Source organism: Drosophila santomea, chromosome 3L (genome assembly GCF_016746245.2).
Source record: "Drosophila santomea strain STO CAGO 1482 chromosome 3L, Prin_Dsan_1.1, whole genome shotgun sequence".
Taxonomy (NCBI): Eukaryota; Metazoa; Arthropoda; class Insecta; order Diptera; family Drosophilidae; genus Drosophila; species Drosophila santomea.
The window spans coordinates 20,453,520-20,480,406 of record NC_053018.2 but is presented as its reverse complement, the minus strand read 5'-3'; the positions used below and the strand labels follow the sequence as shown (position 1 = coordinate 20,480,406).

The window sequence follows — 26,887 nt, the reverse complement described above, 5'->3', positions numbered from 1 at the left end:
GACAGTTTAATTAGACAGGCATTAATTTGCATGCAGTTAAATGTAAGTATTCATTATTCTTCTTTTTATTATGTGGTGGAGCCAATAAGTACCAGCCGTAAGTATTCATTGGGATCCTCCTGAGTCATCTGTATAACGATTTTATTTTTCAATAATAATAAAGTTTAATTATTATAGCACGTGTAAGCCATTTACTTTGAGCATCTACAAACAGCTATTTAAACGACCCCAATTGAAAGGAACTGCAGGTAATTTATAGGTGCACTTTATTTAAACGCTTTCCTTACTGGATGTCTACGTCTCGAGTGCTGTGGTCACAGGTGTAGTTTGCACATAAATGTGAGGAGTGATGGGAAGAATCCAATATACATATATGTATATAAATCTCACATCGGAACAAAACATAATTTTGAGTTAATTTTTTTAGTTTACAGATAATATAAGATACATTTCTGCAATAAGATCAAAAACTGTGTGAACACACAGTTAAATTATTTCCAGGGTTTAGTTTTACCTGTTATATAGAGGGTTTTCCAATTCGTCCTTATAAATTCGGATACCTTCCCATCACTGCCCTTGTTTAATATCTACTCGGTGTAGCTGTATTGAAAGAGGGCCGCCGAGGGCGATCTAACCGGGACGAGTTGGCTCTGACCATTTGGACTGCGGAATACCATGTAGTCGCGTCCGTTGATCAGACGCCGCACACCGCCCTCAGAATCGCCGCCCAGGAGGACACCGTTGCCAAGGGCATTTCCGTTTGCGAGAGGACGGCGCCATCGATTCAGTGGCTCCCCGTGACTTCCGCCGTTGAAGATGCTCTGGTACGGCGGCGGAGGAGTGACATTTTGGCCATGGGTGGAGGCGCCCAGGAGCTGCCCGTGTCCACTGTTCAAGCGCCTCCAGCCACGGAGCCAGCGGGATGGAGCCACCGACTGGCCATTGGGCGTCCGTCCGATCCCGTGGCGCGCCCACTTATTCGCTTCGTGGCGGCTATTGATATACCGGAACAGCAGCTCCGTGCTGAAGACGGCCAGTGCGGTGGCGAAACCGGCCAGCATAATGTAGTAGGTCATCATCAGGTCGCCGTTCCTCAGCTGTCGCTCCGTTCCACCGAGGTCCTGTGGACAGATCTCGGCACTGGGGATATCTCCGTTTGACAGGTGCTTCACGATTCCGGATTCCACAAGTTTGAGCAGCCTGCAAAGTGTGAAATGGAAGTATCCGTGTGGTCAAAGCGTCATCTCACCCACTCTGGGTCAAATAATTGGCTCAAATTCGAGCCGATGGGATAGGCGAAGGTCCTTATCTTCTTCAGGAACGGCTCCTTGGCCATGGCAAACGGACAGTGGACCTTCTCGTCACTAAAGCTGACTGTTTTGCGGTACAAATAGTCCTGATACAGCATTATGTTAATCGCCGGCCGATCCCTCACAAAAACGTAGCCATTCTTTTCCACGTAGTTCTGCAGGTTGTAGGTGTCGTTGGTCTCCTCCGAGAATACGGCGTAATTGTTCTGGATCATTCGGTTTAGCATGGACAAAGATTCATTGGTCTAAAAGGGCAAGGAACGGATATATATTTAAATGCTGTTTTCTTTTTCAGAACAATGTATGCCCGCATATTCTATGAAAACCTTGGGAAGCAAATGATACTACATACATAAGTGAGTTGAGTTTATCAAAATCTTTTCGGGTATACTAATTTAGGGATATTGAGCTAATTGCACCACTGAAAATCAATACTCTCATGCCTCTTCCTAAGTCTATCAACCTGTATGAATCCCAAGGGATCCCGCTCACCGTTCGAATGGCGTACTCCACTCCACCGCCCCGCATGGACACAAAGTGCTTGTTCTTGGTGAGGATATCGTTGACCGTGTTGTACGGCAGCGTGAACTTGGAGAGGGTCAGGAAAGCGGTCAGGTTGGCCGTGTAGAAGGACGTCAGTATCGTGATGAAAATCCACCAGGTGGCAAAGAGCAGCCGCGTCGAGTCTGCAATGGTTTTCAATGAGCTGAATGAAACGACAAACTGCCGGGCTCCCCGGTTCGCCTGGCATGCAATCAGCGGGCCATTAGCGCCCACCGATGGCTATCTTAACCGCTCGATTGCACTTTAACCTAATTGCGACCCACCTGCAATGGGCGACAGGGTGCTGCCCTGCTTCATCAGCGCCCCGTAGACGAACCACGCGCAGTGGCCCAGGGAGTAGGGCGTCTGCTGGCCGTCGCCGGTCAGCCGGTTCCGCAGGATGATCAGCCCGTAGATGATCGGCCCAACGGCCAGCAGAGAGACGAGGATCAGGATCCACACCCAGAACTCAAAGGGCGCAAGCAGTCCGGAGCCACTAGCCGATTCCCGGGGACGCTGCATCACCATTATCCACTCGCCCTCGTCCAGCGTCGTGGTGGAGTAGTAGACGACGCTGCGCTGGTCAGAGAGCGAGGGTATGAAGGCCGCCGCCAAGTCCACCTCCTGTGGGGTATCGAATTTGGAACGTCAAAGAACAGTCAAGTTACAAGGGGCTTAATCCTACTGTCTACATGTTCTTAGGAAATTATGAATAATAATGCTTTAGGAAGAAAGTATCAGTAAAGAGTATCAAAATCCCATCTCCTTCTGTCTACATGTTTTTATGAAATTATGTATAATAATGACTTAGGAAGAAAGTATCAGTAAAGAGTATCGAAATCCAATCTCCACCAGACACTTACACTCTTGTTTACCATCTCAATGAGGCTGCGTTCATAGTCGTTGGGGGAGCCGATGATGTTGGCCTGGGGCACGACCACCTCATAGGTGAAGTTGAACTTCTTCTTGAGGAAGTCAATGATCTGAAACGAGACTCCAAGGCCGATACGGGTGTTGTTCTCCAGGACTTGGGTGTAGCTGAGCGGAAAGTCCTCCAGGGTGGCGATGCGCAGGTGCTTGCCCCCGATCCACTCGTGCATCGCGCGCAGCTTGTCATTCTTGTTGATAATGTCCTGCAGCGACTCCTCTGAGAGATCCGCACCGGGTCCGGCATCCGTGGGCTCCACATCGATGGGCGGCTCTGTGGTCAGGGACAGGACGCCGTTCCCGCGCAGCTGGTAGAGATTGGCAGGCAGGGACTCGTTTTGCGGCGGACAGGCGACGCAGAGGGCGGCGGCCACCAGCAGCTCAATGCCAGTGGCCATCGAAGCGAGTTTGTACTGTACTTCCTATGCGCGATAGGATTTGCTACTCTAATAATTCCGCTTTTTGCGCTTCCTGGCCAGCATTCCGCTGTTGCGTTCCCCACAACGCCGCGTGTCTCACTGAAACGGAAAGTGGTAACTTTGAATTACATTTGTCCCGCCTCGGCCATTCGGCTTGCTTTGTAAATATGGTCCCTGTATGCTTGGTCACCCCGCAAATACAATTAACAATAATGACAAGTGCAAACATGACAGTGGGTCATGGAACGTGCGGCTCCTTGCGGGGGTCACAACTTTCACCCCATCCTCGGTCAGTGGAATGCAGATTCGAGGCTCTGATTGGACTCCATGTCGGGCAGGTGGTGACCATTCCCAGGGGACTGGCTAATAAGCTGGCCAACAGCTTAAGAAAATAAATGTAAATATATATCTATATATGTATCTAGTTCAAGTCCAGCGAAAATAGGTTATGTCTGGATTGCGTCGTCATTACCACACCAATTTCACCTTTCAAGAGCATGACGGCTTCTCGAGATACTTGATTTCCCCAATTACGTCCAAGAATCGATTTTCCTATTAGGTAACTAAACCTCTAAGACATTGGTAAACAAATAATTTACTTTTTTACCGACTAAATATGACCGATAGTTTGTTTAATGACTAGGAAATTCTAATTTGTAGGTTTGATTTTGGTAACAAGCTGCGCTTCACTTTTTCTGAGTACCTTACTTACATTATCGGATATCTAGACCTGGTATTGAAGATTAGATTCGATTTGCTCTATTCAGATATGCATCGAACTGCTATAAAATGCGATATTCGAGATGAAATCAGGGGAACTTCAATTTTTTTGTGGTTCTTGTTCTTTATTGTATCTGCGATCCTGGGTAATTAGGTTTATCAGACTGGGTCAACCAAATCGGGAACTGGTGTCCAAGAGTTCCGCGCTACCCAGTCCATTTTGGCTGCATTTACAATCATCGCCGTCCACCCGTCCTTTGCCAGAAGTCAGGATGCGCATGCCCTCGGCGAACTTGGGGAATCCTGACATCGTTTCCTTCAGCGTGGTCATCATCACAGGCAGGTACATGAAAAAGTCCTTGAAATGGCCCACCACCGTGTGATAATCCACAGGACGCCCAGTGCCAGAATTTTGAATGTTCCCATCGCTTTCTATATCGTTTCCCGAGGATGCAAAGGGCAGGGCAAAGCAGAGCTGTGAAACTGTTATCGAAGATTTAGTTTTCATATTTTTATATATTTTATATATTTTAATAACTTTGGAGTTAAGCTAGACCTTACCCAACAAGAAAACTGTTGCCACTGCTTGCAGTTGGAACTGGAATCGTTGCTTGTCGTCTCTCATGGCTCGAAATTTCCGCAAATGTGCAACTCGGGCCAAAGTGCATCGAAATATATATTATTCAGAGTGCGAGGTAAGCAGAAAAATTCAAGAACTCTTCATCAACGCTTTTCTTATTTCCCTGCTATGGTCATTCGCTTCATTACCAAAATACCTGAAACCACTTCGTTTTGCCTTTTAACTATATGATGCCAAAGACCTTAGGAAAATAAAAAATCTTGTATTTTATATAAAAAAAGTATTCTATGTATTTAAGTCAAATGATATGAAATTATTATCTCCTATACCATTTGAACTGAAAGAAGTTCAAAGTTAGCTTGCAGTAGGTAACACATGAACTCTCTTTTACGTTAATCTTTATACATCTACATAATATCTTACAAATATAAGTTGAGTGTTCTATATATTCCGTGGCACTTCACCGCAAAAGAGATATACCTTTCCCGTACGGGGCATTATAATTATTATTTATTCACCATTCGTATTATACGATAACTATCGTATTTTAAGAGAGTGCTGGCTTTTACCTCAAGATGTCGCTGTGATGGGCGCCAATCAAACAAGTTTAAATTTATTGGCAATACAATGCCGGGGCGAGAACAGGTATTTGTACTTTGATATTTTCACTATATGCAGTCAGTGGCTGAAACAAATAATTATTTATTGATTGATACTTGGATTGGTAAACAGTGTCCGGTTTCCAATCCAGAAATACCCATCCCAGATCGAAGATCGTTTGAAATGAGCTTTAGAGATGCATATGTATATGTAATTGAAATTAAAACTATCCAGGCAATGAAAACAGCATTAGCGTAGCCGTTTTCCTTCATTTACTTGGTTTCGATTCTACATCTCAGCTTTTGCCATATACTTGTTACCTGTTACTTAAGTTTTGTTATAGCGATAACATTGCCAATTTCGTGTGCAGTTAATGGACTGCAATTTAATTTCGAATAATTCTTTTGTGAATTATATATGCCAGTTACATTTTTAAAATAGTTGTGTAATTTCACCAAAAACATTAGCAGTACCATAATTTAAACATTTCGGAATTTACTTACTTTACACATTTAATTTCTTGAAATGCCTGATTTATCAGATATAATGTTGACTTTTTTTGAAAGTATGTGCAACAACTTACAATGACAACCAGCTTTGACGAAACTTATTTATGTACGAGTATATTGATTAAATCTTCGCATATCTCGAGAAACTTGTCGACCATGCCTCGCACCTAACCGACAATATAACCACATATAGTGTACATATGTACATCAGTGTTGTACCCAAGTTGAAGCCCAAAAATGTGCTGACCGATATGCGGGGAATGGAGCTCAAGTTCAAAGTCAATGCCGATGCCGATGCCGATGCGCCGGCTTTGAAATGCTGCAAGCAGCAACAAGCTGGCTCTCGAAATAAGTGCGATAATAGTTGAATATATTTTTGTGTTTGTTTACTCATATGTTGTTGCTACTTTTTAGCACCACACGGCGAAACCGTTGGAGGCGGAATAATGGGGCTGGGCGGAGATCATTAGCCCACTCGCAAACACGTACAACGGCGGCCAAGTCGTTTTTTATGCCCAGCCACCGAATTAAACGTCAATTATGATCCGGCTTTATTGATGTTCGTTGGTGCGTGCGCCTCGTTGGCTGGAAAAGTGAAGTAAAAATATAAATTGTAACAGGTTTTATGACGTGCCCAACGGTCGGCTTGTCGTGTGTCATCCGCAGTTCCACAGCTTATCGCTTATCGCTTATCACGGGATGATTTGCAACTTTATAACTAGATGGGAGATGTTTTAATAAATATACGACTGCCTTATGGCCGGCACTTAATGGCCCATTCATTTTATTTAATATCCATCTTACAGGTGAGCACTTCACTCCGTTCGCAGCAAGAAAGGAACAATTTGTTATGGCGATTATAATAACAGGCCACACATAATGAACGCTGTTATTATTTGGGTCTGGTTTTCACACACTCATTAGGTTTATGGCATTATTTAGGAGGTGCTATTAATTTGGCGTTCAACGTAATACACTTCACTTCTTTCGTTCATCAAAATGAACCGATTGCGCGTAAAGCGATGATTTAAATATGTTAAGCTGAGAAAGCTTATTCGATTGAAGCGTGATACTCAGAATACTCAAATATCTTTATCAATTTTGTTTCCCGCTGTTTGATAAAATTACAGCTTACGTCACAGCTCAAGCCGCGATTTCCAATCGGAGCTGTTATGTTTTTGGTTTGTTTAGCATATAAAAAAGCAATCAAACGATGTATGGTCTCATTATTATGGATCACTGGTACTCGATGCTAGCTTCCATAGAAGTTTTCCATACTCTGCCAACAGAAATCCACGTGCCCACCGTTTATGCTAGTTGTATGGAAATTCGCCATGCAAAATTCACTCACGTAGTTCAAGAATATCATTTTATTTGACTTTCTGATTCTCGTCGAAGTCTTGTATTTACACTTGGCATACGGCTAATTAGAACTACAAATATATAGGCAAGCTTGCGACGAAGACTTAGGTGCGATATCACAGGGAGTAATTCACGGAGGAGAACGGGCCCCACTTTTTGGATTAGATCACGAACTCCGGACTACTGTTCTCCCGGGTGATCAGGAACGGGCGCCTCTCGCTGGGACAGCGGAAGGTGTCGAACAGATGAGTGGCGAATCCACTCTTCTCCCCGGGCAGCTCCAGCATATTGTTCCATATGGAGTTGGCCGCCGCGGCGTGTCCTCGCTGGCTGAGATGGAAGCAGTCCTCCGAGAAGAATCGTGTATCCGTTTGCCCAGAACGTGTGCGCGGAAAGTCATGGAACTGCGAGAAGGGCTGCACATTTATCGTAAATGTCTGAAAAAGGTGGACAAATATCTGAATGTAAGTAAGCTTTTAAATCGAAATTTTCTTTCTATTCCATGTTTCTAATAATTACGACTGCGTACCTACAAATCGTTTCTTGTTCAAGTCATTTTAAAATAAATGTCCAATATTCAGCAAAAATATTTTCTAAGTAGTGCCAATTTATATTAAAAAGTTTCCAAATTTACAAGTCTTATTGCCAGGAGTAAAACTCACCTCTGTGTTGAACTCCTGCCTGTCGGCAATCTCAAAGTCCTTGGCTATCCAGCGTTTCATGATGCCCTCCAGATAGTCCAGCTGACCCTTGCCCTTGGCCATCAGGCAGGGACACTCGAAGCGCAGGGTGCTGTAGCAGGTGGGGGGCAGACCCGTGAGGTTGGTCAGAAACCGGAGGTTGGGGGCGGGAACTATGTTCAGCATGAGGCGGGGCACATTGTCCCTGAGGTAGCGATAGGTCTTCAGCATATTCCGCTCGTGCCAGGCGACGGTCTTCTCCGGTTCCGGATAGTAGCAAATGTCCGCGCAGAAGTCGTTGTTGCCAATGAAGAGGGTGATCAGCTTCCAGTCTGAGGTCATGTTTACCCTCGGATCGCGTTGCATGCGCCGGACCAGGACCTTTGCCATGTACGGCATATCCCTGGACATGGCGGCCAGTTCGGCGACGTCGAAGCGCGAGGAGCGGTCCGTGGAGATGCCGTCCTTGGTCGCATAGCCGTACAGGTTGGGGTTGAACTCCTTCAGGATGTTTGGCAACGTGAGGTACTTTCGCCAGTCGTACTGCCCTCCAATGGACCACACCACGCCCCTGTTCTCCACGGTCACATGGAGTAAATTCGTGGCAAAGATGCCGTTTCCTGCGGTCAGGGAGTCGCCCATTGCTCCAATTACATCGATGTCTCCGGGTCGCAGGCGATGGACACTGGTAGGCCGCTCCGTGCTCCTTTTTCCGGGGCCGTGGTCTGCATCACAGAACTCCAGCAGGGCTCGGGTTCGGGGGTTTGACTTTTGTGTTTTCTGTCGGTGATCGAAATGGAAATCGCACAATTACTATAGTATTTTGAATTATATATGTTCATAGTTGCTAAAAAAATGGAAAAGTTCGAGAATACTCTTGGTTCATTCAGAGCAGAAGAAAAAACTGTTTGTTTAAGTCTCAATCCATAAGAAATGGCAATCATAAATTCTCAAAATAACTTGCACATTGATATAAAAGGTCTTTCACATGATTTGGATATTTCTTTTTTTTATTTGGCTGTCCATTGTGTGGCATTGTGTGGCATTTTCCATATAAAGTGCCGTCGGCCAATTAAAATGAAATAACAGTATACTGACCGCATTTTGATTGAAACTCCAACGAAATGTAAATAAGGATCAGAGAGTATTCGAACCAAATCCGGATCAATGATTGCATTATTATCTGGTGAACTTACCCCCGCGATTTGCACGCGCTGCACGTTTTGTGGATCGTCGCCAGATCGACCAGTAAAGGCCAGGCCCAGAAGACGCAGCGGTCTGTAGGCGTTCTTCAGAACCACGTCCAGTGACGTACGTTGTGACGTCACATGGCCGAAAGTGATCAGGAAGAGCAGGCCAAAGCAAATTAAACGACTCGATGACATCTCGAAAGACAGCTGAGGCGAAAGATAAGATAAAAGCCGTGTAAGTGTTGACCAGGTCTGTAAAAGCAAGCCCAACTCCACACCACACACTCTCGGTTTCGTTGATGACGTCCTCAACTTTGAACCAGTTCCCCAAACTTGGCCAAGAAATTACACAGAAGCCGCGCTCAGGCCCCTTCAGTTTATTCACCTTTGGCTGTTTTGGGCTTTTGTTTTGGCTTCGTCGGCTTCAAGCCGACTAAATTTAACATTTCAGCATATAATATTATTGACCACGTTATGCTAATTGATTGCTATGGTACAAAATATGTGGTGGAGCCATAGATAAAGCGAAATGACTAATCAATTTGGTTAGGTGAGAAATGTTTTTGATGAAATACCTTTGCATGGCTTAGATACTTATATCTATAAAGATTCCATATTTTTAAATATAAATATGGATAAGCGTTTACCTCATACATCTTACCGGCTTAAAACCGCTTAAAATTACTTTGCTACTTTTTTAATTAATACTTGCAGCACAAGAGTCTCTCATGTTGTTTAATTGCCTTTTAAAGATATTCCATATGTTTAATTATTTATTACTGCTGTTATGAAGATTTAATTCAGCACCATATTTTATACATTCAACTTTTAAGACGTTCATTAAATTTGCAACAAAAAAAATAAAACGTTCAGTTCACAAAGCATCCGAAAATGGCCAAAATTATCCAAATTATACTGGACTGCAAGCGGAAGTATCTAAGAAGGGGGAAACCGAGGCAGAGCTATATAAGACATCTAGAGAGCGTGCCAAATCCAGTTGTCATAAAGATTGATTTAAATTTCGATTTCGTTTGGCTAAGCGAATTTGCTTCCTTTCAGCCGCACACAAAACAAAAGACTTAGGAAGCGAACGCGAAAATGTAGAACAACGCGAAATCGTATACTCGTATGATAGCTTCTTATCATACCTCTTATCTTACGCAGACACGAACAATTATCAGCAGACTAATTTGTGCACGAATTAAATTTCACTTTGGCGTAAATTTTGCAACTCTTATTTTCACACACGAATTGCACAATTACTTGGGGGGCGAGGGGAACTGCAAGTCCCGATCAATTATTCCTGGCCAAAAGCGCGATGAGCGTCCGGCTCCGTCGATGGCTTAGAACGAACTGCTGGGTAGAATTTCTGATTATGCTGATTTTATACGGAGTCCCAGCGGGCAGCGATCGTCGGTGACTACGCATAGAATAAAATGGAATACCACTAAAAACAAAACCACAATAATCGCATGTGCGGGACTGGCGAAACAGAACAAAAGTAGAAAAATATATGGCCATATATATCGGTTGAGACTCAGACTCAGACTCAGACTCAGACTCACATACACATACACATACCGGTTGAAGCCGCGACTGCGAAGCGCTAAATGTGATGTTCACTTTCGTTGGGCCGATAAAAATAGTCCCCAGTCCAGATGGGCTGCCATTACACCTGTCATGCGTGGCTATTGCGATCACGATTCTAACCAGCCCAATCATCGTGCCTTGCGGCCTCCTCCTTGCGGCTGGCATCAAATCGGGCATTCGTTTTATAAATAGAAGAGCTCAGACTTTGGTCCAGACGATATGCCCGTTTATAGACGCTAATTGGCCGATGGCGATTTTTAATGGCCGGGAATGCCATAAAAGAGCCAGAGATAAATGTACATTTGCATCGGCTCGGGAACAAGATAATCGTTTCCGATCTGTCCAAACTCGCGAATAACACTTCCTATACAAGTAATCGAGACCCTGTGCCTTGCCTAGTGCAATTGACTAACCTTGTATCGATACAATCATAACGGCCAGAAGCAATTAAAGCCAAACAACGAATCTGGAGAAGAAGCGGCAGCAACTTGTTATAAATCAACGAGCCCAATCGACACGGAGGAACCGTCAAGACACGGCAACACACACACCACACCACATCAAGTCGAGTCGGCTTCTTGGCTGATTTATGACGTAGGCAGACAGTCCGGAGATCGCTTCACTCGCCTCACTTATATGGTATGCTAGATGACACTTTCGAGGATGATCCGCCACCTATCCAAGTGCCGATCACATCTTAAAAGTGCTGTGGGGCCTGATATCACTCAATTGGGGGAGTTCAAGTTGTGTGAAATAATATAGTTAAATGGTCGTTTAACTTATTCGTACCAATTTAAGCAAAAGTCACAGCATGTTAACTGGTATCGTATTCGAATGCTTATAAAAGGAATTGAAGAAACGAAAATTAAATCATGCAGGAGAATTATCCAACTTGTTTTAAGGATTTAGAGGATGTGAAGGAATGGAAAATAGTCTATGTTGATTCTGGCCCTCTATCCATACTTTAGATTGTTGTGAAATTTTGATACTTTTATTAATCAGTTTTTTGTTCATGTTTTCGGAAATATTGTCCTTATTTTTCAAGAAAATCAAAAAAAAAAACGCTTCAGAAAATAATTTAATGCCCGTATAAAATGAAAGAAAAATTGTTCAGTTATTATTATTTAATAAATAAATCTATAAATTTTTTTTCTTTTAAAGATACATATTATATTATTATTATGCTGCCGACAAGAAGCAAAAGTGAATATTATCACAAGTATATTGATAGTTATTATTAAAGTTAGTTATTAAAAAACAAAATGTTAAAAGTGTTGCCGCAAATGAAAATATATTGAAAACACTGATTTTATTTTTTTATATACATATATAATTTAAATTGATTAAAGCAAAAACAAAGATTCAAATTCAAATTAAGCGGAAAGGTGGTGGACTTTTTAGTATTTTTCAGCGGAGCTCGTGCGCCTTTGGGGCAAAATCCGCATCGCCGACTGGTAACACTGCGCTCAGCTGTTTAGTGACTTCCTCTGTTCTGCGCTGTGTATAAATTGTTATTAGGACCTAGGCTAGGAATTACTGGTTGCACACACTCACCGCCACTGCTCCACCGACCACCGCCCTTACAAGGACCCACCATGAGCTCCAAGGACAAGTCCAAGTTCAAGTTGTTCCTCAAATCGCTGCCGGCAGGTAACAAATAGCACCACTGCACCATACCACCATTGTGGGCAATAGAACTCAATTGGGATTTCGGGATTCGCAGGTTACGTGGGCGAGCGGACCCTGCGGCCGGAGTTTGAGAGGGAATTGCGCCCGGAGCAGCCGGTGGCCCAGCGCTGCAGGATGCTAAAGGAGCTGGGCGACATGCAGCTGCACAACTTCAATCTGGACGAGGTGCGTGTTCCGTCAAATTTGTGCCATAAAACTGTGTCATTTCTCGTACTTCGTCACCACAGACTGCCATCACCATTTTATTCAATCTCACCAACGATCTCATCGTGCCCAACAAGCCGGCAGAAACGCGCCAGATTGCCTTGAGCTTCTATAAGCGGCTCATCCACACACAGTACAAGAACTTGACCATCATGCGGGAGAAGTTCTTCCTGGTCATTCAGAACCACGAAGCGCGCGAGGATCTGCGTCACCTTCTGGAGCTGCTCGACACCCTCACCGACAATGGGAAGGATATCACAAACTTCGAGGAGAAGGTTAACCCATTTCTGGCCTAAATGATTGATGAAATGAAATGACTGTCTTGCTCCCTCCCACAGATTGGCAAGTTCATGCTGCTCTGGATCCCAGCTATCACAGAGGCTAATCTGCTCAGCCCCTATCTTGACATTCTGGTCAACCTGATCAAGTTCAATGCGGCGCATCTGGACAAAGACATCCTTGTGGGCATCGTGCAGTGAGTGACGCACTCTTTATCTCAAAACTCTAGCTTGAGGATCCCGCTTATTTTCAGAAACGCTTGCGACCTGAGCTGCAGCGTCACCGTAAACGAAATCGGTCTGCAGTGTCTCACTATTCTGGAGATGGTCATCGGGTACACCATCTTTCCAAGCGAACCGCTGCCGCAGTGCATCACCACCTTGTGCCGGACTGTAAATCATGCTCCCTACTGCCCGTCTTCATTTAAGGTAAGTCTTCAAAACATCAAAACAACATGTAGTTGAAGTAATTGATTTATTTGATATTATGGATCATTTGAAACATTCAATTTGCAAACAGCGGGCCAATATAAAATTATTAGGTTTCCTTTATTAATTGTTAATGTCAGATTAATGAATGGTAGCTTAGAATTACCCGATTATATAGAAATGAACTTCGACGAGAACTTATCGTAGCTGCTGAGTGCCTCGGGTGAGTGCTGTGGGCGTTTGTCACTAGCCTGCGTCGCTGGTGATTCCTGGTCGTGTACCACTTCCTTTTCGGAAATCTTCTGAACCGGCTTGTGTCCCTGAATCTTTACCTTATTTTTCGCTGGGATGTCCACCTGGATAATATCCTCCGGCTCCAGGTTTTGTTCCTCCGCCTGCGCTGCCTGGCATTCGCTTCCCAGATCAAGAGTGCAGTAGCGCTGTACAACATCGAAATACTGACCCCCGGGACAGCGCATTTCCAGCACCCGCTCTTTTGCGCATACGTAATAACGTTGGCAATCTCGGCTGTGCGGTGCTAGGCGGCTCCCCGTCCGGATGCACTCTTCCAGAGCAAGTGCTTGCTCTGTGAGTGTTGGCGGCATCGTCGGCTTTTCCAGGCAAATTCCCGTGTGATCCGGCACACAGCTGCTCACTCGCTCGTCGAAGTAGTCTCCTGATGGACACTGGACCAGCTCGGCGTGTCCGGAGCTACATCGGAAATATGTTTCACAATCGTTTGGATTCGCCAGGGTGGCATTATCCGGCAGCACACAGCTGCACTGATGTGCTGCACTTATGGTCACTGGGAGGCATGCTCTTCGGGCTGGATCAAAGTAGTTTCCTACGGAGCACTTTGCCACGGTGAAGGATCCTTCCCCCAGACATTGTCGGTATCGCGAGCAATCGCTCTGGATTCGCTCCACACTATTCGTAAGTCCACAAAATACGGATTCATCGGTGCAGGCTCCGGGCACACAAATCATAAGCTTCTTGCTAAAATGGTACTCCGCCGGACAGCTAAACTCCTGGATAGGCAGGTCATCGTCGCCAGTGCAAACATAGAACCTTTGGCAGTGGTCTTTGTGGGGCAGCATTTGCCAGGGATCGGATATCCTGCAGATAGCGGATACATCTATAAGTTCAGCCTTACCCGATGCTGTGGTGATGCCCAAAACCAGCCATAAAACTAATAAGCGATCTGGAAGAACCGAAATCTCCTTGATTAAACTGAAGCCAGCGACTCTTATTTCACTCACTCTCCATTGTTGACAGATGCGCGTTTATGGAGGGAATCCGTCGAATGCGGCGATGAGTGGAAATGACTTGGCTTTTTATGTCCTCGCTTTGATTGAGATTTATCAGACCATTTGCTTATTTGGCAATTTTAATAATTGCTGACAGAGATTGCTCCGACATTTGTTTTTTAATACTAATGAGTATTCTGCTCAGTCTTTATCTGCTCGATATTTCCTCCACTTATCGAGGGTTCCGCTGACTTCAGCACTTCTTATCTTTCAACATGTTCCGGCCGATGATGATTAACACTATTCCCGAAATAAGAAGTGATCATTGAATCTGAGGCCCCCAGGTGGAAGAACTGTATTCAAGGTCCATACGATACCGACGACAGATGAGTGGGTCGCTGACCCAGTTCCCTTCAAGTGACCTTAAGAGGAAATTACATTCGCCATGTTGACATATTGATTATTTTAAAGGAGTATGTTTTACAAAATTATGGAAAATCAATCTGTATGAACGTGGTTTTAATTTAAGCATAGTAACAACCGATCAGATCCTTGGGCATACACCGCAGCACATCGAATCCGTTTCCCGTCAACTTCAGAGCCGACGCCCGGGTTCCGTACTCGATGGCATCCCTCAGCCGCATCTTGACCTTATGCAGTGCATATATCACGGACGCCGAGAAGGTGTCGTTTACGGCCACAACGTCCACAATTTTAGGCGGAATCTGGGCGCCCACCTTGAAGTAGGTGTCGTCGGCCATCAGGCAGCTGGCGCCTTCCACATAATTATTGTATATCACGACGGGTTGATTATTCAGCGGTCCGGGACAATTTCCATTGAGATACTCGTCTGGGGGATCAGGCGGTAGGTAGGGCATCTTTTTGGGCTGGGTGTTTTCCCATTTAGTCCGTGCTGTTCGCATTTCGTTCCTTATCGCCCAAACAACCTCGCGCCCATTCATAAAAGAGTACGTACGCATCATAGTCTTCCGGGCGAAGACGTAGTCTGCCATACTGGCCATCAACATGGTGGCGGGTCGCAAGTTGTCCAGATCCACGGAGAGGATGATCCTCGACTCGGGGCAGCGCTCGTTGAATTGGATGACCGCCAGGACCATGCGCAGCATCTCAACGGGATTACGACACTCGAAGTGTATCCACGAGTACTTCTGGTAGTCGACGGCGCCCACAAACTGCTGGTAGGTGAGCTCCTGGTTGGCGTTGGCGAACTCGAGCAAGGTCCGTGTATCTACGTTGCGTTGGACAATAATGCTGCGGTGCGCAGGACGGTGATTCGTCAGCGGGCAATGGGAAATGTCGATGCCCTGCGATTGAAATCCATTCAATAGACTCTCGAACGCCCTAACCCTGCTCAAAACGCCGAGGAACTCGCACTCTAAGCCCAGTCGCCGCCACACTGTGCAAATGTTGGCAGCGGGACCGCCGCGTCGCCAGCTTCCCTCCGTGGTGCGCTGCACCTGGCCCGGGGTAAGAGGCAGATCCACGATGGTGATCATGTCCAGGGTGCAGCTGCCCACAGCCAGGACGTGACGCTGCGGAGTTGGCGGCGGTGGTGCCGGTGGTGGTGGCTCCGGCGGAAGGTGAAGCACCTTCTTTACGGTTATGAACTCCTTTACGATTTGCTTTTTCATTTTGAAAACTTCCTAATTTCGACACTTGCCAAATGTGTTTGTAATCCGATTAAAATTTCAAAGATATTTAGTGTTACTTATTACGTTTAAAAAACTCAAGTGCAATGTAATTGCGAGGCCTAACTATTATTTTACGACTGGCTTTATTTTTTTCTATGTAAGAAAGTGTATATACAGGATTCCTACAGAATAAAATTAAACCATATTCACTTTTAAAACTCTACAGATCATGAAGAACCTTTTGGGCACCCAGTTGGGATACCATTCCATGAAGATGATGTGCAGCATCCTCAACGATCGGGGTCTTTACGATGATGCCCACTTGTTGCGTGGGGCTGTGTTCCATCTTAACATGAACATCTTCGGATCAAACATTATTTTCCAGGTTTCACCCATGACCTATGCAACGAATGTGCTTACAGCCTTTCTGCGGGTAAACGTAAAATTTCCTCACTTGGTCTGTAAATAAATCATTGTTCTTCCACAGGCACTAGACAGTCGTCAGGTGATCGTGACCTTCGAAGTCATCCTCAGCGTTCGCATGGTGATTACCAAGCGGCAGCTTTCAGAGATCATTTGGGATCTGATCTGTGAGATAATGTCCTCGATCGTGAGCAACATCGAGTATTACGAAGCAGCCAACATAAACAAGGATCGCCTGCATCACCTGCAGATCAACTTCCATGAGAACATCGACTGCATCGAGAAGCTTTTGCAACAGGACCGATCCCAGATTCTGGGCAATGTGGAGCGCATCTACGATCTCATCGAGCGAGTGGCCGATCGACGCCCGGAGGCTTCCGTTCTTGCTTTAATCGAGTACCGATCACGACGGGTCACAGCAACGCGGCCTGATTGGCTCCAGGTACTGGCCCAGTTCGTTCGCCGCTACTACCGCATGTCCAACGTTAACGTGCGCATAAAGACGATCGAGGCTCTGGTTCAGAATATGGACCAGAACCGTGCCTGCTATGAAGAAGAGATCCTTAGTCGCGTGGTGCTGCTGCACCTGTCGCAGATCCACCAGGAGCCAAGTGTGCAGGTGCGAGTGGCAGTGGCCCGGGCTCTTACCAATTTTGCCACCCACTGCGACACGAAACGGTGCATGGATCTGCTGGATATCCTCGAGGCGCTCATCAACCGACCCTTTGAGCACACGCGACATGGATCCTCATCTGGAGACGGTACTATGACAGAAGTGAGCGTTAGGTTGGTGAGCAACGAATCCGAGATCTCGGATATCATCGCCGCAGTTGATGGTTTGGTCAAAGTGTTTGCCATCAAGCTGCATCGCTTGCCAGCGGTCCATGCTCTTAAAATATTCAATATTCTAATGGATCACCTGGAACTGCACTACGACCGACCAAAAATTTTCGAACACATAAGTGTTGTGCGCTATAAAGTGAGTGAAAAAGATGATATATTCGGGAATCCTACCCTAAACCTTCCTTTTCTACATTAATAGATATTTGCCTGGTTGCTGAAGGCCCGGGCCAACGGCTCCTACCACATTGGTTATCCAGAGGGCAGCAACGAGGTGGTGAAATTTAGCACCTACCTGGGAATTGATTCACCGCTGTTGCCACAAGCCCACTCCACAGCGATATCCATTCGACGAGTCTGTAAGCTGATTGTGAGGTGCCTTGAACACGACACCGATTATCAGGTGTTCCAGCTAGTCATCAGGGAACTGCCGAAGGTGCTGCAGAACAAGGCGCTGGTGCAGGGCAACGACATCGAGGAGCTGGCCAACACTCTCCTCAAGATAAACTTGGTCAGCAACAATAAGTTCAAGCGGCCCACCGACGAGTTTCACGCCCTCGTTTTGCCCGCCATAGCTTCCTTGGTTATCTACCACGAAAGCCTGCAGCCGCAGCAGCACTACGGCATTATAACAGCCCTCAACTCGAGGGTACTTACTGGCATAGCCAGTGTCTGCATCAACACCATGACCATCCTAATACTAGAGATGCCGGAGGCGTTGATGCGAAAGCTCCCTGACGTACTGCTCCAAATGAGCAAGATGTCGGATACAAATGCGTTGGCCACTCCGGTTCTGGAATTTCTGTCGTGTGAGTGAATAAGATCGATTTTCCGATTTTTGAAGTGCTAACTCAACAATGCTTGTCCCATTTATTTAGTGCTTATACATCTCTCCAAGCATCTCTTCGCAAACTTCACGTCCATGCACAACATGTACGTGTTTGCCATCACGCTCCCGTACACAAAACCGCATCGCTACGATCATTACACAGTTTCCCTGGCCCACCATGTCATCGCCGGATGGTTCCTCAAGTGTAAGCTTGAGCTGCGGAGGAACTGCGTGAACTACATCAAAAGCGTAGGTATAACCAATTTGAACTTTTTTACTTTTATTGATTCGGTTTTATTTTCTCAGTCGATTCAGTCCAATGCCAAGATGTTGTCCAGCGACATTGTCAACCTAAACTCCTTAAACGAGGATTCATCCAATCGTAAGCGGAGCACCAGTCTCACGGAGCGCGGAAGTCGCAACAATGCTAATGCCTGGAACGACCTGGAGATGCGGCCGCAAATGAACAACGGTCTACGCAACTTCCACGCTGAACTGGCAGAGACATGCTTTGATTTCTTGGCCCGGCACACATATTCGCCTTGTCCGTCAATGCCCAAGCGGTGTGTGTTCTTTTATTATAAAATTTTAAAACAGTAATGACGATTATCTTCCGTTGAAGTCTTCCAGCAGCGGAATTCCTGCTAAAGGATGGCGTCTCGCAGACGTGGCTGGTGGGCAACAACCTGGTGACCATTACCACCTCCGGCTGCCCGTCAGCGCCCACGCGCAGTGGTCTTTGCGAACGTTGTGCTCAGCTGGGCAAGGCTCCTAGTATTAGTCTAAACTCGAAGAGCCTCAGTGATGCAGCGCCTCCGCTTTCGCCAGAGCGGGAGAGACGATACACCAAGGTGAGCCTGCAGCACAGCAGCGGCAATGAGTCGGCTGGAAGTACGGAGCTCACCTCCTCATCTTCGTCGAACTCAGCAGCTGCAGGCGGTCATCCACACCGACAGATCTCAAACAGTTCCACGGCATCGCTAGACGCGCTCTCCCGTCGAGGATCCAATCCCGAGGCCTTGGGCAGTGCCTTAGGCGAGGGACCACATACGGGAAGCAACACCTCGCTCCTGGGAAACTCTTTGTCCCAATCCTCCGTTAGCATGAGTCCTTCGTCGGGATCCGTGGTGCAGCAGCCGGTTTGCGTGCGCGCCTGCACTGGCTGGGCGGAGGTACTGGTTCGTCGGCCCACTGGCAACATATCGTGGATAACCCGTATTCAAAACCCCATCACCAACGATTGCTTTGGCCAGGACTTGCCGTTCAATAATGTTGTGTCACTGTTTCTTCCCACTGCCCATGGCGGAGTTTTTGGACCTGACAATACCATCCAAGTCCCACCACATACGCTGGCTGATCCCGAGCCGGAACCAGAACCGGAGGTTAATGCAGCAACGGCTCCTCAGGCAAGTGCACTGCGCAGTCGAATGGTTGCCAAGGCTCGTGCCCTTCAGCGACAGGAAGAAATTCACTCGGTCGGAGGGAATGGAAATGGCAATGGCAACGGTAATGGAAATGGAAATACTGCCAGCACTGGAGCTGCTGCTGCCATACCCATACCGCGGGTACCAGCATCCGGAAAGCGCGGCAAGGAGGCAGCTCTCTGTGGAAGTGTGAGTGATGGCGAGGCCGACGACGACTCCCTGGCCTTTGAGGATGCTCAGAGTCGTGCACGAAATCCCGTCCGACGGGTCAATTCCAGTCCAGAGATGAGTTCCAGCTGGCGGCAGTCGTTCCTAACCAACAAGCCAACGCCTCTGTCCCAGGAGCCCGTGAAAGCCACCGCCGAAGAACCACAATCGCTGTTGACTTTGAAAAAGAAGAGTGTTCAGTACAGCACCAAGGATATGCGTGTGAGCTGCGAGGCCATTCCGGAGGAGATCGCCGGCTCCACACCCCCCTCGCAGGCCGCAGCCTTGGCTCTGCAACCGGAAAGCGGCACCCTACCTCCCAAGCAACACTCGGCGGACGATGTCAGCAGTCATGTGGCTGGAGGAAGCAACCTTCAAGCAGGAGCGTCCACGCTGAAGCTGGGTAAACCACCGCTGTCGCCAGGGCAGCCACCGTCGTTGGGCACGGGTCGAGTGACCAGTTTTGGAGGCACCTCTGTTCCCCAGCCCGGTGCACTGGCCAAATCCAGCAGCAGTGGTAGCAATGGCACCAATGTTGGAGTGATGACCTCCGATTACGACAACGGCAACAATGGAAACGGAGACATGATGCGAGGTCGTTCGAAAACCATTTCGGTGGTGCGGGAGGTAAACAACGGAAATACACGTCCACCGCCGGCAAACAGTTTCCGAAATTTTGGAGCAGCAAAGCCGCCCATCAACGCTAAGCTCTGCATGAATCCGAGCTTTGTTTTCATGCAACTATACACCACTGGCCAGCTGGGTGTAACGGATGAGCCACTGAAGGTGGGGCCCGAAAACAGCAGCGCTGTCACCCTTATAGATTTGGTTCCACCGTTCGAGACGCACAAGATCGGCGTGCTGTACGTGGGCCAAGGGCAGTGCAACAACGAGGTGGAGATCTTGCGCAATTCGCACGGAAGTGCGAGATATGTGGAGTTCCTGCGTAACATCGGCACCCTGGTCAGTCTGAAGGAAGCTGAGCAGAACAACCTTTTTATAATGCTGGATAGAAATGGAGCAGATGGCAAGTTTGCCTATATCTGGAAGGATGACATACTGCAGGTGAGTGGTTATCGCCAACTGCTTTACGGAGCGAGTAACACCAATGTATTTTCCTTCGTAGGTTACGTTCCATGTCGCTACGCTGATGCCCACCAATCTGCAGGATGATCCTAACTGCAACGAAAAGAAGAGCCACATTGGCAATGACTTCGTGAAGATCATCTATAACGAGAGCGGAGAGGAGTACAATCTAAACACAATATCCGTAGGTTACCCAAACTTAAGGAGTTCGACCTTTAAACTGTTCGTTTGCGTCCAATCCATACTTGATTAGTTTGAATTCTAACCCTACGTTCTTTACTAATTGTAATAAACGAGATTTATTTCCATTTAATACTCTTCCAGGGCCAATTTAACTACGCCTGCGTGATCGTGGAGCCACTTGACCTCAACTCGAACAGGGTGTACGTGAAGGCGCGATCGGAGATTTCGAAATTCGTGTGCCACGCAGAGTACCGAATAGTCTCCGATCGCAGTGCTCCTCTACTGGCCCGACAAATGGCGCTGCATGCCAATGTGAGCATAGGTTACTAAGTATGATTTTCATTAATTGTGATAAATTACAGCTCGCGTCGCTAGTCTACCAAAGTGTGCAGAAAAAGCATCCGTACGCGTCGAATTGGCTAGAACGATTGCGTAAACTGAAGCGCCTGCGATTAAAGGTGAGCCACTGAATTGGGTTTTTCTGGATCAAAATTAACCGATTGACACCTCTCTAAACAGCTTATTGAGGGACTAAACAGCCAGCAAAAATCCGGCAGCGCCTCGAGCGGCATCGGAATCAATGCCTCAGCCATCGGTTCGGATATGGACGACCAACGAGGTGACTTTATAAAATACACATAGACAACAACGAGAGGCTCCCAACTGAATAAACATTAAAAGTGAGCAGAGGACCTATAGACTCATCCTGCCATGATTCTTCTTGATTTCCGATTTGGATATTACCTTACTGGCAAAGCAAGGGATTTAAAATCATGAAGTCTCTCCAGACCAACAATAAAACTCTTTGCCTACTCAACAATAATGAAAATAACTATAATATAATCATAATGAATTTGACAAGTTTATAAAATTTGTGAAAATACATAAGCGCTGTTCATTTCCAATCCGACTGCATTTTTGGGTAAAGGATTTTTTAACTATTTCGCGAGATGTTGTCATTTTATTATATAACTCAACAAAAAGGTATTTTACAATTTATTTCTTATAATAGCATTCCTGCAAGAGAATGATGCAATTATTCATTTATTCTGTTTAATATATAATATTATTCATTGCAATAACGCACAAGTGCTACGAATTTTTAAACAGAAACGTTTTGTTGCCAGGCTTTTATCTTAATAAATTCTTTCAAAGAGACAAACCAATAATCTAAGCTAGAGTTAAACCAATTGTTATTTGCTTAAGCTGAGCTGCGAAATGTGTTCGTAGCCGAATCCAGTGATTTTGTGACTGGCGACTCGGTTGGCAAAGTCAACGGACTCCGCTAGACTTCGCCGACCTTCGAGGGTGGCGTAGATAAGTCCCGCCATGAAGCTGTCCCCGGCTCCCAGCGTGTCCACCACCTTATCCTGTTTATAGGAAGACATTTCGTAGTAGTTCCCATTGGCATCCAAAGCTCCAGCTCCGGCGCTTCCCCAGGGACAAATGAAGACAGGTTTTGGACCATTTCCGGGAATTTTGGCGGCCAGCTCCACACACGAATCGCGCGGTGTCTTCCACCCCAACTGGCCAGCCAGCTCCTTGGAGAAGACCACAAAATCGCAAGGCGCACAAAGTTCCTGGTTCTGTTCATACCTCGTTTCGAAGTCCAACGAGATAATGATGTCTTGCCCGGTCCTTTGGGTGTAATCCCGGATGCTTTGCATCATCTTTAGGGTGTGCGGCGTGTTGCGGGCCTCGAAGTGTACCCATCCGTACTGCGAAAGGTCGATCTTGCTGAAGTCCTCATAAGTGGTTTGCGGATAGTCCTTGTTGCAGTGGATAATGGTGCGGGTTCCGGAATCCTGGGCCAGAATCACCGAGGAGAAGGGCGGATCCCTGTCCGTGAAGGGACAGTCGTTTGTGCCGATTTCCCGCTTCCCAAGATCGTCGAGGAGCACCCGGAATGCATCCGACCTGCTGAGCATTCCAAAGAAGTCCACCTTGCATCCAAGAACCCGCAGAACAGTACTCACATTAGAGGCGTTGCCGCCACGTTGCCAAAATCCATCCAGGCAACGCCTATCGGTGTCCTCCTTGGGAAAGCTGCCATTGATGGTCACGAAGTCAATTACCGTGCAGCCCACGCAGAGTACGGATTTCACTTGGCTCATCTTAGTTGCTTTTTTGCTCACTCAAAAGTTTATGATTCTAAGTATTAGCTTTCTCCACATTTATGCGCTGCTTCTGATGTTAAAACTAGTGGTTCTATTTTGTTTTATTTCTAAACATGTGTCTATATAGTAAGTATAATCAATACTACACACAAAGTATATATAACAATTGTTACTGAAATTGTGTCATTTACTTGCTGAACTTATAATTATTAATATTACTTTTGGAGGTGCGATAGAGTCGACGCTTTTGGGTCCCGGTTAATATGTTCTAGTTTTTCAGCTCAATCTAATCAAAAATTTGATTTTCACCTGCTTAGCACTTTTATTTGTCGATCGAGTTTTACAGCTGTTTTTGTTTTTAGTTTTTCTTATCGCACGTATGCATGTATAGAGTAAACGAGAATCTAATTAAGCGCTCTCTTTAAACAGTAAACACTCGTATACATAAGAAGAGTAAACTAAAGATTCGGTCTTAATTTAAAATATTAAACTGTTTTTGAAACCTGTTTAATCAATGGAAAACGTGTACTCCTAACAAATTGTACATAATTATAAATATTATTGTATGTTAAGATGTTAATCCATAGTCCTAGGAAATTCTAACGTATATTGCTGATTAGCAAATTTTATTTTTATGTGGTTTACTGTATCGAGATAGCACTGTATTAATATCAGACTCAGCCGCTGATCGCGCTCTTTGGTCATAGACAGTGTGACCGCTGAGCGGAAACATTATAATATTGTATAATTTGTAAAACTACACCGTAAGAACTTCTAATCTTTACTCAATCAAATTAATTCAAACATTCAACTTTTGCTTTAAATTCCACAGCTTATCCAAACAATGTTAATTTGGTTTTTTGTAAATCTGAGTTTTGAAAACCAAACTAAAGTCATTTGGAAGCTTAGTTAAGGGGGAAACTCCCTTTAGGCATTTTGAAAAAATTGATTTTTTTTATTGTCTTTAGCTATATGTTTCGAGAATATAATTCCGAAGTTTAAAAATTATATTTTCAAAATTGTGGAAGTTATGCGACTTCAAAGCGTCGCGCTCGACCGGTGCGTGAGCAACCCGCTAACTTTAAACGTCGTTTTCTCAGAACCATGTTTTTCAAACTTGCGTGGGTGATTACAAAAAAAACTACTGAACTGATTTTGTTCATCCTTTCTTTGTTTTGAAGATCATAAAAAACTGCATCGTCTGAACTCAAATTATGAAAATAACCTATTTTTACCTATTTTTTAAATACAAATATTCGACAATATTTGCTTCAAAAACGGAAAATGATCAATTTTTTATAGTTAACGTTCGTCAAAACCGAATACTTTAGTTCAACCGACAGCGGCGAGGCGAGATACAATATCAGCCAAAACTTTAATTATTTAAAATTTTTCGAAGAATAAAAATGTTTTTTTCGTATCTTTAAACATTGTCCTGAATATATACATATAATACCAATTTGATGTGACTTTTTTTTATTTTCCAAAAAATAAATAACAACAAATCACTAGATTTTTGGCTTCTATAGGGAGTTCCCCCCTTTATTTTGTTGCAATACAAAACTAATTTTTGGATCTGTACAAACTTATTAAATTAAAGGATATAATATTCCATTGATATCATAATAATGTACCCTGGATGTGTTAGTCCTTCTCCAGCGAAATTTAGTCTTGCCTCAGACACACACCGTGCAACATGACGGGTCACAAATTAAAGGATGCCACGGCAAATGTCCCGACTAGACACATATCAGCCACATGTGGCAGCTTAGTCAACTTCAACAGTAAGTTCAGCGCAGTCAGCGGAAAAGGCTGTCACCCAGAAGAGAGGATTGATGGCTTATGACTGTGGCTCCAAAATAAATGAACATTTAATTTCGTTTTCAAATCTAGGTAAACCACAGCTGACCTCTTTCGAAATCATGTTAAACATGGGGTTCTCAAAACAACATACTACACAACAAATATCGCCCGAATATCAAACAGATGCCAAACTAAACTCTCCCTTGCAAATCAAGTGTTGAATACTTAAAACTGCATAACTACAATCAAATATCACTCATACGCAATGTATAAGATGCTCTAGCACGGTAAGTACTAAATATGTAAGCACTACAAATATACAATACAACCTTAAATTGAAGGAGAAAGTAATTTTCATAATTTAAGGTACTTAGCACTCCGAGTTACGCCCAACTTACCCCTGTTTTGAAGTGCCCTCTGTGGAAGGGAGGCCAACTTAAAGCGGACACAGCCGAAATTTTCAAATTAATGTAAAGCGTGTCAGGCCTGGCCTAAATACACTACCCTTCCCCCTGTTCGACGACTCGGTTCCCGCCACAAATCGATAGCTTTACATTTGGCTGGGCCCTTTGGCTGGGGTAAACACCTTCTTGGGTACCATTTTGTGGCATGGAATTATGGCCGGAAATTGCCTTAAAGTGTCAATCAGTGTAAACGTTCTTAATAGGTATTTATTTTTGCCATTTTAATTACCCCGCCCCCATCGAAGTCGCTCCCACACCTTGTTGGCGGACAACGAACTGATGAAAACGGCTGATGATGCCTTAATTACATTCCCGAGAAAAAGAACTCACTTCCGAGTGAATTTTTCATTGAGAGTTTTCGGGCTGTTTTTACTGATTAAAGAGGGGTTATTTACAATCGATTGTAAAGTGATCGATCGGTTAACAAGTAACACGTATTAGTAATATTATTGCTATTTAAAACTAAATAGATATATGTACGTTATTGGTAGCGGTACTTAACCTGCAGACACCTTAATTTGTGATTAGCAATGGAAACATTTCACATTTGTATAAATGGTTACGTACAAACTATTCGAAATGAAGACTGAAGAAAATCAGAAAGCTTTGAAATGTATAGAAGCGCTGCAGGATATCTTTTATCAATTTCCTGTTGGTTTTCCAAAGTACATTTAATATGGAAATAATACTTCAGCCTTTACAGCAAAGGCCAATGATATTTGAAAGGTATTCGAGGTAAGTTTTGCTAGGCAGTGCCCACTGTTCCACGATTGGGGGATTATTGAGTGCGTGCTGGTTTTAGTTACCGAACTCAACACTTTCCATTGAATGGCAAGTGGCAGTGGCGCAGAGCTCACCAGCACCGAGGCCCAAAGCAACTGTTAGCACAGACTAGTCGGCGGTAATCGCACTCCGGAGAATCCTAATCCCAATCCACGAACCGCTCGAAAGAGTGAAAGTTTGCCAGGGGCTCCGAATATCCTATACATATATGTATGTGTGTACGTGGCACGGGTGAGGACCCCATCCTCACAGCTATTCACACACTCTGTATAGGTGCTTTCCATCAACGCGTGAATACTTGTTTTTGCTTTCCTAGCACCTTAAGTCTGTTTTCCCTACTTGTTAACTGCGGAGCTAAGCATTTGGCCCTGTTATTCCTAACCCCTGTTTATTTTATTATCTTGATTTGATCAAAGCTTTAAAAAATGCACAGAAAACCTAAGACAACCTTCTTAAGACAATATTTTCCTGTACAAATAATGCCGTACATAATTAGGGGACCTTACGAGGAATGTATAACCTGTATATAAGACTACCTATTCAATCGTTTAATACTTTATCGTTTTGTAGAAAGGACTCTGATTTATAAAGACCATTTCATCTGATTGGTTTAGCGTATTCAGAACATCGAAATGCACACTCAACTCATAAATAAAAGCATTCGCACCGTTGGCCAGGCCCAGTTCCAATCCTTTCCTCCTTGCCAATAAAAATATATTTCCATGCATTATATATCTCCGAGGGGTGGACCTGTAAAAGAAGCGGCTTTTACTCGTGACGAATGTTTTTAGTGCGCGCT

The 26,887-nt window shown here is 45.1% G+C and overlaps 7 protein-coding genes across 10 annotated transcripts; 1 reads left to right on the top strand and 6 right to left on the bottom strand.

The window, feature by feature from the left end:
• Positions 1-271: 271 nt before the first annotated feature.
• On the bottom strand, positions 272-3,290 carry LOC120448855 (glutamate receptor ionotropic, delta-1). Its single transcript, XM_039631062.1, has 5 exons — positions 2,717-3,290; positions 2,138-2,477; positions 1,803-1,996; positions 1,254-1,555; positions 272-1,200 (listed from the first exon to the last, which is right to left on the bottom strand). Exons 1-5 carry the CDS (start codon positions 3,176-3,178, stop codon positions 588-590), a joined length of 1,911 nt encoding a protein of 636 aa, XP_039486996.1. The 5' UTR covers positions 3,179-3,290; the 3' UTR covers positions 272-587.
• A 761-nt stretch (positions 3,291-4,051) lies between these two features.
• Positions 4,052-4,586, bottom strand: LOC120448922. The gene is made up of 2 exons (XM_039631152.1): positions 4,481-4,586; positions 4,052-4,402 (listed from the first exon to the last, which is right to left on the bottom strand). Exons 1-2 carry the CDS (start codon positions 4,542-4,544, stop codon positions 4,089-4,091), a joined length of 378 nt encoding a protein of 125 aa, XP_039487086.1. The 5' UTR covers positions 4,545-4,586; the 3' UTR covers positions 4,052-4,088.
• A 2,385-nt stretch (positions 4,587-6,971) lies between these two features.
• LOC120450602 (phospholipase B1, membrane-associated) lies at positions 6,972-10,247 on the bottom strand. Its single transcript, XM_039633725.2, has 4 exons — positions 9,989-10,247; positions 8,847-9,047; positions 7,633-8,430; positions 6,972-7,407 (listed from the first exon to the last, which is right to left on the bottom strand). Exons 2-4 carry the CDS (start codon positions 9,033-9,035, stop codon positions 7,132-7,134), a joined length of 1,263 nt encoding a protein of 420 aa, XP_039489659.1. The 5' UTR covers positions 9,036-9,047; positions 9,989-10,247; the 3' UTR covers positions 6,972-7,131.
• Positions 10,248-11,901: 1,654 nt separating this feature from the next.
• LOC120450601 (tuberin) lies at positions 11,902-21,812 on the top strand. Of its 2 annotated transcripts, XM_039633724.2 has the most exons (15): positions 11,903-12,080; positions 12,154-12,284; positions 12,347-12,598; positions 12,662-12,798; positions 12,856-13,030; positions 16,156-16,362; positions 16,417-17,331; positions 17,395-18,001; positions 18,071-18,270; positions 18,328-18,584; positions 18,644-20,717; positions 20,779-20,922; positions 21,063-21,233; positions 21,284-21,379; positions 21,441-21,811. In XM_039633724.2, the coding sequence occupies exons 1-15, from the start codon at positions 12,026-12,028 to the stop codon at positions 21,561-21,563; spliced, it is 5,544 nt and encodes a 1,847-aa protein (XP_039489658.1). In that variant the 5' UTR covers positions 11,903-12,025; the 3' UTR covers positions 21,564-21,811. The 2 variants fall into 2 exon arrangements, with proteins under 2 accessions (XP_039489657.1, XP_039489658.1); XM_039633723.2 differs by having other exon boundaries at positions 11,902-12,080; positions 18,071-18,584; positions 21,441-21,812.
• Positions 13,164-14,561, bottom strand: LOC120450604 (peritrophin-48). The gene is made up of 2 exons (XM_039633727.2): positions 14,290-14,561; positions 13,164-14,231 (listed from the first exon to the last, which is right to left on the bottom strand). Exons 1-2 carry the CDS (start codon positions 14,294-14,296, stop codon positions 13,201-13,203), a joined length of 1,038 nt encoding a protein of 345 aa, XP_039489661.1. The 5' UTR covers positions 14,297-14,561; the 3' UTR covers positions 13,164-13,200.
• On the bottom strand, positions 14,712-15,995 carry LOC120450603 (ketohexokinase). Its single transcript, XM_039633726.1, has one exon. The coding sequence runs from the start codon at positions 15,927-15,929 to the stop codon at positions 14,802-14,804; it is 1,128 nt and encodes a 375-aa protein (XP_039489660.1). The 5' UTR covers positions 15,930-15,995; the 3' UTR covers positions 14,712-14,801.
• A 59-nt stretch (positions 21,813-21,871) lies between the features above and the next one.
• LOC120450605 (ketohexokinase) lies at positions 21,872-23,419 on the bottom strand. Of its 3 annotated transcripts, none has more exons than XM_039633731.1 (2): positions 22,898-23,037; positions 21,872-22,838 (listed from the first exon to the last, which is right to left on the bottom strand). In XM_039633731.1, the coding sequence occupies exons 1-2, from the start codon at positions 22,972-22,974 to the stop codon at positions 22,115-22,117; spliced, it is 801 nt and encodes a 266-aa protein (XP_039489665.1). In that variant the 5' UTR covers positions 22,975-23,037; the 3' UTR covers positions 21,872-22,114. The 3 variants fall into 3 exon arrangements, with proteins under 3 accessions (XP_039489665.1, XP_039489664.1, XP_039489662.1); XM_039633730.1 differs by having other exon boundaries at positions 21,872-22,841; positions 22,898-23,007; XM_039633728.2 differs by having other exon boundaries at positions 21,872-23,419.
• Positions 23,420-26,887: the final 3,468 nt, after the last annotated feature.